The 11,554-nt window shown below is 36.0% G+C and overlaps 2 protein-coding genes across 14 annotated transcripts; one reads left to right on the plus strand and one right to left on the minus strand.

The window, feature by feature from the left end:
- The first annotated feature begins 892 nt into the window (after positions 1-892).
- On the plus strand, positions 893-4,867 carry LOC18010760 (probable LRR receptor-like serine/threonine-protein kinase At1g51820). 13 transcript variants are annotated; one of them, XM_024150293.1, is made up of 14 exons: positions 893-977; positions 1,088-1,628; positions 1,801-2,080; positions 2,201-2,282; positions 2,370-2,514; positions 2,607-2,678; positions 2,782-2,853; positions 2,952-3,023; positions 3,106-3,290; positions 3,379-3,599; positions 3,701-3,827; positions 4,011-4,076; positions 4,181-4,370; positions 4,459-4,867. In XM_024150293.1, the coding sequence occupies exons 1-14, from the start codon at positions 893-895 to the stop codon at positions 4,865-4,867; spliced, it is 2,547 nt and encodes an 848-aa protein (XP_024006061.1). The 13 variants fall into 13 exon arrangements, with proteins under 13 accessions (XP_024006061.1, XP_024006052.1, XP_024006053.1 ...); XM_024150284.1 differs by having other exon boundaries at positions 1,801-2,282; positions 3,106-3,338; positions 3,382-3,599; XM_024150285.1 differs by having other exon boundaries at positions 1,801-2,282; positions 3,106-3,332.
- A 259-nt stretch (positions 4,868-5,126) lies between these two features.
- Positions 5,127-9,099, minus strand: LOC18010761 (LRR receptor-like serine/threonine-protein kinase IOS1). Its single transcript, XM_006392931.2, has 12 exons — positions 8,886-9,099; positions 8,649-8,802; positions 8,182-8,562; positions 7,624-8,102; positions 7,394-7,535; positions 7,221-7,292; positions 7,041-7,112; positions 6,862-6,942; positions 6,350-6,767; positions 6,122-6,248; positions 5,767-6,022; positions 5,127-5,662 (listed from the first exon to the last, which is right to left on the minus strand). Exons 1-12 carry the CDS (start codon positions 8,965-8,967, stop codon positions 5,248-5,250), a joined length of 2,679 nt encoding a protein of 892 aa, XP_006392993.1. The 5' UTR covers positions 8,968-9,099; the 3' UTR covers positions 5,127-5,247.
- Positions 9,100-11,554: the final 2,455 nt, after the last annotated feature.

Below are 11,554 nucleotides of genomic sequence, written 5' to 3' on the forward strand. Positions count from 1 at the left end.
TTTAAAGAGATTACAGAAGATGTAAAGATTAGAATTTAAGTCATGAAGTAGATATTGCCCGAATCTTCCGCTTCAAAGAGATGGAGTTGACATGACCTAATGTCTTGAAGACTTGAACACGACATATAATTTTTTATCCTCAGACTTGTAAGATCAGAGATTCAAAGACTGCTCCGTTCTTTTTCTTCTTTTTCATGTATATAAACTTTCATAAATAACTCCCGAACTTTGTATGCTTGGCGAGATAGGCTCTTAATCTATTTAAAATTGTAAGATAAGACCAACTCGGGTGGCGATTTGGCAAAACTTTTAAACGACGTCGTTACCTGACAAGGTAATTAAATATTGTGTTTCTTCTTCAGTCAAAATTAGGGTTTTGTCATCTAGAAAAAAAAATTGAGAAAAACCCTCCCCTTCTTATCATCATCTTCATGCATGCTAAGAAATTATCTTAGATCAATCTACTTGTAATCAATCCAGTGAATTTATTTTTACAAACAGAGACCAAATTCACTTCATACATCTTACCACATTCACTATTTAGTTTCAAACAGAAACAGAGATATTAGATTCTGGTGAAGTAATGGCATTTGAAAGTCTGGATTTATCGTTGTGAAATCCAATACACATTTGGTAATTTACGATACATTGTATATTTATAACTTTATTTCTTTCTAATTTTATAAATAACGGTCGATGTTGCAAGAAGTTATCAACTTTCCAGGTTTTCAAAGCATATTCTTTATTATTTTTGATTAGTAGTTGACACTTTATGTGCTTATTAGTATAATCAAACAGATTTCTTTAATGTCCAGCTGATTAGATTACACAGATTAATATTTCAGGGACTTGGAATGATGTTGATATCAAATTCCTCAAAGACTAGGAGAAAATGGAGAGGCATCTTCATGGAGTTTTGTTTGTGTTTGTTATCACATTTGCTCTTATAAATTTTGTTCAAGCACAGGATCAAGAAGGTAAGTCTTTTTGCAAACCTTGTATTATGTTTTCAAATTCTCTAATCGATTACATTAATTTCTAGAGACTCTTCTTCTTTTCCGTCCTCTGTTTCCTCTGTTTTTACTAGGATTCATCACTTTGGATTGCGGATTGTTACCTGATGGGTCTCCATACGTGGATCCATCAACCAGATTAACGTTCACCTCGGATGCTAGTTTCATCGAGAGTGGAAAGAACGGTCGAGTCCACAAGGATTCTGAGCGAAACTTCGAAAAGGCGTTTGTAACGCTGAGATACTTTCCAGATGGAGAACGGAATTGTTACAACATCAAGGTCACGCAGGGAACAAATTTTCTGATTAGAGCTTCCTTCTTTTATGGAAATTACGATGGTCTTAATATTATCCCAAACTTTGATCTGTTTCTTGGCCCTAATAAGTGGACAACCGTAAATTTGAATGCTACCGGAGGTGGTAAGTACGTGGAGATTATTCACAAGTCCAGGTTAAGCTCTTTGCATATCTGTCTTGTTAAGACTGGAACAACTACGCCGATGATATCGACCTTGGAGCTACGGCCACTGAGAAGTGATATTTACATTAGTGGCATTGAAAGCTCCTTGCAGTTCTTATCCAGAAGTTATCTTAACGGTTCAGGCCGCATTTTACGGTAAGTAAACTTTGATTTGTGACAAGGAATCTTTATCTTGGATCGTGGTACAATTTTGATTTGACGCCATTGCCTATCTTGGATGAAGAAAAATGGAAACAATGGTTATATCTTTGATACTTACTCATGGTTTTTTCTTTTTTTGTTTATCTCTAATACAAGATTTTGGCAGGTACCCTGATGATGTCTATGACCGTAGGTGGTTCCCGTTGGTAGATAAGGAGTGGACTCTAGTAAGTACAACTCTCAATGTAAACACTTCTAATGGTTATGATCCGCCGCAAGGTGCAATGGCATCGGCTGCAACCTATGTAAATGATAATGGGACATGGAATATTCCTTGGAGCATGGAGGATTCTACAACACAGTTTCACATTTATCTCCACTTTGCAGAGATTCAAACTTTGTTAGCCAACGAGACCAGGGAATTCAATGTTTTGCTGAATGGAGAAGTTTTTTTTGGACCTTATAGTCCTAAATTCTTAAGAATAGATTCTCTGCTCACCAAACCCGAATCGACATTGAGATGCAAAGGAGGGAATTGCCTCTTGCAGTTGGTGAAAACAACAAAGTCAACTCTTCCTCCTCTCATCAATGCTATTGAAATTTTTACTGTTGTTGAATTTCCTCAATCAGAAACAAACCAAGATGAAGGTGCGTAAATTTACATCTTTGAAGACATATGAATTGGAGCTTTACATGTATATTTAATTCTTGATTTCATTAACTATGAAATGCCAGTTGTTGCTATCAAGAAGATCCAAATTGCTTATGGATTGAGTAGAATTAGTTGGCAAGGAGATCCATGTGTCCCCAAACAGTTCTTGTGGGCTGGTCTAAACTGCAACAACACTGATAGTTCCACCCCACCAACAATCACTTCCTTGTAAGATTTTCCAACCATTGTATCATATGGTTCAGTCATTTCTCTATTCTAAATATATTACATGTGAAACATATTCATAACTGTATCAATAGAAATTTGTCTTCAAGTGGATTGACCAATGGCATCGTGCCTGCCATTCAGAATCTAACCAATCTACAAGAATTGTAAGTATCACACATACATGAATACAAAAATAAAAAAGCAGAGATTTTCTTTGTTTTGTTTTGTTTATTGGTGATGGATTTTATGTTTTCATCAAATGCTTAGGGACTTGACAAATAATGACTTGACCGGTGTTGTGCCTGAGTTTCTAGCTGACATGAAATCGCTCTTGATCATGTAAGACTTTATAAGAGTACTGTCCAAATGAATCATTAAAAAAAGGTCTTTAAATTCCTTATTTGTGTTATATATAAATCATTTTTCTACTTTAACAGAAACTTAAGTGGAAACAATCTTAGTGGCCAACTTCCTGAAAAGCTTCTACAGAAGAAAGGACTGAAGTTGAAGTAAGACTTTTCTGATATTGTTGATAACTATACACTTTAATTAATCTCTTTTCACATACTGAATATCATTTGTAATCCAAAGTGTTGAAGGCAACCCTAGGCTAATTTGCACAGAAGGGTCATGTGTAAATAAACCTGGAGAAGGTGGTCATCCCAAAAAGAGTATAACTGTACCGGTTGTCGCATCAGTTGCTTCATTGGTTGTTATTGCAACTGCATTGATTCTGTTTTTTGTTCTCAAACGGAAAAAATCATCAAAGACTAATGGTATTCATGAAAAATGTATTAATCTTCATTTATATAGTATTAGTATACGTATCAAACTACAAAATCATATTGATCATTTGTGTTGCAGAAGAAGGTAGAGTCCCAACATCATCCGAGCCGCCAAGAATAACGAAAAAGAAGAGGTTTACTTACGCAGAGGTTACTGAAATGACAAACAACTTTGAACGGCTTATTGGGAAAGGAGGGTTTGGTATGGTTTATCATGGATATGTAAATGGTACAGAACCAGTTGCTGTTAAAGTAGTCTCTCAGGCTTCAATTCATGGGCACAAGCAATTCAAGGCAGAGGTACTCGTAAAGTAAATCACAACCTTTATTTATGCAAGTGTCTTTTACCACTTCTTGCTGAATATGAACCATATATTTGTATTTTTGTGTTGGTTTCTTAGGTTGATCTTCTTCTTAGAGTCCATCACAAGAATTTGGTAAACCTAGTTGGATACTGCGAAAAAGGGAAGGACTTGGCTCTCGTGTATGAATACATGGCCAATGGCGATTTGAAAGAGCTTTTGTCAGGTAAACGAAATTTGAATAAACATATCAGACACCACATCTTAATCAAATTGTCAGTCAGATGAAAACATGTCCCTCTCAAACATAAGCTAATGGCCTAGTTAAAATATGTCTTGGATCAATTTTCAGTCCAATGATAACATGTCCCTCTCGAACATAAGCTTATGTCCTAGTTCAAACACACAGGGAAGCACGACTCTTCTGTTTTAAGGTGGGAAAAAAGACTAAAAATAGCACTCGAGGCCGCACAAGGTTAGTGAAGCCTAATGATATAATGAACCAATCATCTCCTATCAAGAGCTTTAGTTTTATATGATATACTTGGATTAAAAAAAAAAATGAATATGTTACACTAGGGTTGGAGTATTTGCATAAAGGATGCAAACCACCAATTGTTCACAGAGATGTAAAGCCAGCAAATATATTGTTGGACCAACACTTGCAAGCCAAACTTGCTGATTTTGGGCTTTCGAGATCATTCTCTAACGATGGAGAAAGTCACGTCTCCACAGTTGTTGCAGGAACTCTTGGTTACCTTGATCCAGAGTACTTAGCTATCGTTTTGCACACATCTATGCTCACCTCATACTTCAAATCATTAACAACGCTGAACATATTTCTTACATCTTTTCAGATATTACAGAACAAATTGGTTGACAGAAAAGAGCGATGTGTATAGCTTTGGGGTCGTTTTATTGGAGATTATAACAAATCGGCCAGTGATTGACCAGAGTCGTGAAAGACCATACATAGCAGAATGGGTGGGATTAATGGTTACCAAAGGAGATATTAGAAACATAACAGATCCAAGTCTTAAGGGTGATTACCACTCTGATTCTGCTTGGAAATTTGTTGAGCTAGCAATGACTTGTGTCAATGCTTCTTCAACTAGTAGACCAACCATGTCACAAGTTGTTATTGAACTAATCGAGTGTTTAACATTTGAAAACTCGAGGGGAGGAACGAGTCGAGATATGGACTCCAATGGATCTCGAGAAGTGACCATGACATTTGGTACTGAAGTGAACCCCACGGCACGCTAGGTTACATATTACTATTATTTATAAATATGATCTCTTCTTTGTATTTGTTTCATAATAACTCTTACCTTATTCTTAAGGGACAGAAGTAACCTCCGCTCTCTCTGTTTTATAAACTGATAGGTGGCATTGCAGTGTGTTTACCTTTGTCTAAATGGTTATTGGCGTTGCAAATATATCTTTAATAATGTTACTAACGTTTATATTCATTTTTAATTTTGTTAAATTAATTTTATCAGTTTAGTAAATTATTTTACTCTTTCCAAAACGGAATTTTATCCTTTCCAAACCGAATTTTACAACACAATTAAGACTGACTCTGTTCAATCACAAACATAACAAAAGAAACTTGCAGCTTCGAACAGATTCTATACAGACTTGATTCATCTAGCTCCAGGATGAAGCTCTGTTGTGAAATTCATGGATAGCTCGATTGAAGAATTGTTAGTTGAATCCGTCATACGACTTCCCATGTTTCTTGCCATCTCCATGTTCAGAGATTCTTTCAAATCCATGACCACTTGAGTCATCGTCGGTCTCCTTGAAGAAGATGGATTCAGGCAAGTCATAGCGGTTTCAACGACTTTCCATATCGTGTTCGGATCAAAGTCTCCTTGAAGCTTAGGATCCACAATGCTATTAATGTCTCCTCTTGATAGCATCAAACCAACCCATTCACCTATATGTGGTCTTTCCCTTTTCTGGTCTATCACTGGTTGGTTCGTTACTAGCTCAAGCAGAACAACACCGAAGCTGAACACGTCGCTTTTCTCGGTCAGCCAATTAGTCCTGTAGTATCTGTGAAAAAAAAAAAAAAAAAAACAAACCACAAAATGTTAAAGAGTTAACAAGAAAAGATTTCAAGAATGTAATGTTGTTTGAGAGAAGTGATTGAGATATACTCGGGATCTAGGTATCCAGGAGTTCCTGCCACTACGGTTGAGACATGAGTTTCAGTTCCAAGTGGGAAAGACCGTGAAAGCCCGAAATCCGCAAGCTTAGCTTGGAATTTCTCGTTTAATAAGATGTTAGTTGTCTTAATGTCACGGTGAACTATTTGCGGTTTGCATCCATTGTGTAGATATTCCAATCCTTGAGCTGATTCCGCTGCTATACGAAGCCTTCCTTCCCAAGTTAGTATCGACGGTCCACGCTTCCCTGAAACCCATTTTATTTTCAAACATGAGTATCAGAATCTTAAAAACCAGACCAGACCCCCAAAATGTTTCTAACACTTTCTTTGTATACAAACCAGACCTGATAAATGCTCTTTCAAGTCTCCATTCGCCATGAACTCATAGATTAGAGACAGTTTATCGCCTTCTTCGCAATATCCAACAAGACACGTGAGATCTTTGTGATGAACTCTAAGAAGCAACTCAACCTAACAAGTTAACAAAATACAGAAACAGAATCCAAGACGCAATTAAAAACCGTTTTTTTATGTAGTTGGAGAACAATAGCTATTCATCAATATGTTATTACCTCAGCTTTAAACTGTTTGTAACCAAGAGCAGTAGACTCAGTGAGCATCTTAACAGCTACTGGTTGGTTATCTAATACGCCGTAATAAACCACACCAAAACCTCCCTTACCAAGAACTCTCTCAAAGTTGTTTGTGATCTTGACAACATCTATGTAAGTCAACTTCCGGTTCTTTGATATCACGGGGGATTCATAACCGTGGTGATGTAACGGTGTTGTACCGGTACCTGAATTGGGATTAAGACCAAGCTTGGCTCTCTTCTTCCTCTTAAGGATAAGGAAAGTAACGATTCCAGATGCAATGAGGAATACTGAAACAAGTGATGCTGCAACAGGTGCAATAACCGTGTTTTTCTTCTTCTTCTTCTTTGTTGTGGCGCACAAACCGGATGAACAGAGCCCGGTATTATCTTCGATACTAGTGTTTTATATACGTGATTGAAAGTTAAATTTAATGAGAAAAGTCTAAGAGTTTGATTGTTTGTTTTTTTAGGCTCATACGCATGGATTACCTTAATGAAATCGATCCTCTTCGTGCTTTATCAAGGAGAGTTTCAGGGATTGAACCGTTTAGCTCATTGCTTGATAGATTTCTGCACAAAACATAGTGAACAGAGGTTACATAATATTAGTTTTCTTTCTTTTTTCTTATAAAAGTTTAAAATCTGTGCCTCTTCACGCTTGAACTTACATGAGTTTTAAGGTTTTCATGTCTGCTAGAAATTCAGGAACCGAACCAGTTAAAGTATTGTTAGACAAGTCACTGAAAGAAAATCAAGGCCAAAAAAAAAAGAAACATATTAAAACATCTGACTTTAAATCACAACTTGGCCACAGTTTCTAAGAGTCTTGAGGATAATTAACTACTTACAGAACTTCTAATTTGGTAAGGTCTGATATGAATTCCAATATCTCTCCGGTCAAGCCACTTGCAGACAAGTTTCTGTTCTCAAAAGAACAAAAATTTTAAAACGATTTGTAAAAAAGCATATAAAGAAAAAGTCAAACTCTGTTCTAAGAAAACAGAACAAACACTGTACTTACAAAGAAATGATATTCGGTTTCTCATTGTCAATGTAACTGCAATTAACACCAGACCACCTATAAGCACGTGGCACGCAAGGATCTCCTTCCCAGTCAATCTTGTTCACCCCGTAACCCGACTTGATGTTCATCATTGCATCAACTGATAAATGAATTTCTTATGTAAAAGTTTGGTTCTTGATCAACAACAAATCACAAAAGTATAGTTATAGTTAGTTTTAGTTACCAACCTTCTTTAATATCGGTTTCTTGCTCCGGCAACAATTTAACCGAATAAACCTCTATGCCATTGAGGAGGGGAGGCAAAGTCGAATTTCCTGTTCTTTGAAGCGAAAACGTGTACTGTCCATTTGCATCAGCGACAACTTCGGTAGGGGTAAATACGGAATCAGTGGTGAAACTACGCGGTCTAAAGGGTCCGTAGATACGCTTGTCATTGTACATGATATTGAACTCTCTTGTTTCATTGGACTTGAGCTCTTGAATCTCGGCAAAATGCATAAAAACGTAGAATCTCACATTGCGCTCGACCTCGACTAGCGTAATGTTCATCTGTGCGTCCGGGTCTGTTGGAACAGAGGCTGTGACCATAGCAATCTCTGGTGGTTGATAGTCATTGTTGACATTTATTGTCTGGTTGGTACTGATCTGCGACCAGTTCCCAAAGTTAAACGGAGTCCAGACACGATCAAACACATCGATTCCGAACCTAAAACAAAGAAAAACAGAGCATATTTTAAGAGCTTTTTATCCATAGCAAAAACTCTGTTTTCTGACATGAGATAAACCTGTAGCCTTGGTTAACAGTTGCGCCAACGTCTGCTCTGATGAAGAGCTGCAATGACCCTTGTTGAGTCAAGTAAGTTGTGTTCATGAGTTTACGAAGCTCTAAAGCGGAGATAAAAGGCGTTGAGTTTCCTGTTTTGACCAGACATATTTGTAAACGATCTGTGGTCAAGACATGAATCATCTCATTTACTGATGCTTGTGTCTCGTTTGTGGTTGAAACTTTAGTCCATAGGTTAGGCCCGAGGTGAAGCTCGAACTCCGTGGAGGGTTTGTCGTCATAACCGCCGTGTAAGAAACTTGCTCTGATCAGATATTTATCGCCTGTGGTTAGGTTTAGGGTATAGCAGTTTCGTATGCCTTGTGGAAAACTCCGTAGGTTCCTTGTGAAAGAAGTTAAATAAATTGGTAAAGAATAACTTGAGCTTTAAGCTACTAATTTGACTGAGGGTGAGAATATTATCTATACCAGGCTTGTTGCTGAAATTGGGTCCGGTACGCTTGTTGGATGCCTCTACCAACACCGGTATTGATGAAATTTGCATCGGAGATGTAAGTAAGATTTGTTGTTCTCTCACGAAAGGTAGTTCCTCTCGGCGAACCGCAATCCAAAGTGATGAATCCTGAGGAAGAAGATAAGAAGAATATATTGGAAACCAATCCGGTTTTGATGAAGATGATACAAAATTGGTTTCTTAGTTCTTACCTGACTGATCTTGAGCAAGACTAAGATATAAAGCTGAGAAAAGTTGCAGAAAAAATAAGAGAAGACAAGCAGGAAACGCCATTGTTCATTCGTCACTTTGGATCTTCTGTTCTTTTGTTTTGCAAATTAGAAAATGAGGAATCAAATGAACATTTATGTGGTTTAATTTAAGAACTAAAAGTGGGAAATTTTTTTTTTTTGTCTGAACCGCGTTAGTATAGTATGTAGTAATGGACCTACTGGTTATTATTATTGAGAGCTCAAAGTCAACGTTTTGGTAGAGGTGACCAATTGCGATTTTTATTACCGTTAATTCGTTGACGTATAAAAATGTCTTTACGTTGATAATCATATACGGAGGAAATTTTTGCGACTTTAAATGATACACCATCAATTTGAATTTTTAAAGTTTTGAAACACATGAATATTCTATTTTCTTTTTGTTTAATTCACTACTAATTTGCCATTAAGCTGCAATTCATCTTAATATAACTCAAAATTTGAGGATACTGAAAAAAAAAATCGTATTCTTCTCTATTTTTCATAACCTAATAAGTAATAACTGCAGCAAAAAAAAAAAAAAAAACTATAACGGCATTTCAGAGTGTATACATCTATTTATAAAAGGGCCACCATTTATAAAATGATTAAATTTATACATACACAATTTTCTATTTATTTTAGCTATCAAGTTTATCCTTAATGTATTCCAATAAACCTAAAATTAAAAAATAAACCTTACGGTTTGACAAGTCAGAAGAATATTGCATGGTTGGTGAGGAGCTAATACATGCACCAATAGAACTGAGTATGGAGAGACGACCACGACTTCAAAGAAAAAAAAAACCAAAAAACCAAAAAACGAAGAACAAAATTGCTGGTCAATATCAATCTGGCAGTTCTATTACAAGATTTGCGAACATTGTAGCCAAGTGGGCGATATACAGTTCACGTATGTCAATATGTGTATTTATTTTAACTTAACGTATACATATGTGTATTATATATTTCATGTATTATATGTTTGCATAGCTAGACATCATCATAATGTATAGTGAATTAGGGGTATCAAGTAGATATCTTAAAGAAGTCGGTATCTCTGAATTTTTCGAGAAAATTTGATAAATCCGGTTTTGAAGATTTCGGACTTCTTGACCAAATTCTAAAATAATTACGAAAATCCAAAACCCAAAGATCAAGTGGGCGAAATATATTTTTGGACATGATCGGCGGATGTTGATAGCCAATCGACTGCACATGGGGCATGGCGTAACCTTATTAAGGTTTGACCTTTGACTTTTTTCTATTTTTCTGTTTCCTTTTCCTTTTCCAGAAAAAAAAATATGTGGTGGTGAATGGATGGTTACTGACAAAGCTTCTTCATGAGAGAGAGGGATGAGGAGAGAACAAAATGTGAGAGAGAAATGAAATCTTGTGAAAATATGTAATCACATGACATAGCAATAAGAGAGCCATTTTCTGAAATAGCACCTCTATCTACAGCATGTCTATAAGAAATTAAGAACACAGCTAATTGATTATATTTTTCATAAGTGATTTGATCATGGATGATTGTATATAATAGTAGACTTTCCTGTAAAATAATATCATATATGCCAATAGAAGATTTAGTTTCCAGGTTGTATCTCGTTGTGCCATAAAAGTCTCTGTAAGCAAAAAGAAATACTTATCTTAAAGGATAAAAAATAAACATAATCTAACGATAATTATGAAAATGAAAAAAAAAAAAAAACTGATAATCCTTGAGATCCACGGTCTCGGGTTATCCAAGTGGTGAAGTGGAACAACAATACCGTATTCGATTCTAGAGTTCGAGCTACTTTCGGGTTCGGTTCTCTTCTTCCCATTCCCTTTGTACTGCATTATTTTATACATCAAATTCCAAAATATTTTATTACAATAATCATATGCATAAGAACTGATTTCGACTTATGATGACCACAGTTCTTTTTTTAGTTTACGCTTGTGTTTAAGTGTATGTGCATCAAAAAAAAAAAAAAGATGCACAAACTTATACGCAGCTAAACAATCGTGTGGTTTATATAAATATACGTTACCTTTCTAGGAGGCAATTGATTAGCATAATAGTATTCTTCTTGAAGCTCAACCATCCCACCCAAAGCTACCTATATGTATATATATTACAATAAGCTTTATCGATTAGAATGAAAAAAAAAAGAAAAAGAAAAAGGTTAGAGCTAGGTAGAGATCAAGCTAGGGTTTGCATAAAACTGTTTTGTGGATTGATGGTATTTATTATCAATTATTTAGGTAACTGTTGGTATATTGATGAATGGTGACTATAGATGTTTAATGTCAAAATTACAGAGAAGAAGAAGAGCGTAAGACATATTCTGATGATGAGTATTCGTTGTAAGTGCACTCATACATACATGCATTGACACCTATTTAAAGGATTTAGGGTTTAGGAGTGACCTTTCTTTGTTGCCTCGATGGCTTTTTTCTTCTCCTTTTCTTTACCAGTCTTCTGCTTCACTTTTGTTGTTTTTATTGTCTTTCTCTCTAGGTTTAGTTGCTAAGCCACTTGTGAGATTACTGAAGACATTGTGAGAATAATGGTTGTTTAAGGTTGAAAGAAGAATCCTATATATGAGACGTAACTCCGGCACCACCGGCGGTGAAGCCGA

Source organism: Eutrema salsugineum, unplaced genomic scaffold, assembly GCF_000478725.1.
Source record: "Eutrema salsugineum unplaced genomic scaffold, Eutsalg1_0 scaffold_7, whole genome shotgun sequence".
NCBI classification, from domain to species: domain Eukaryota; kingdom Viridiplantae; phylum Streptophyta; class Magnoliopsida; order Brassicales; family Brassicaceae; genus Eutrema; species Eutrema salsugineum.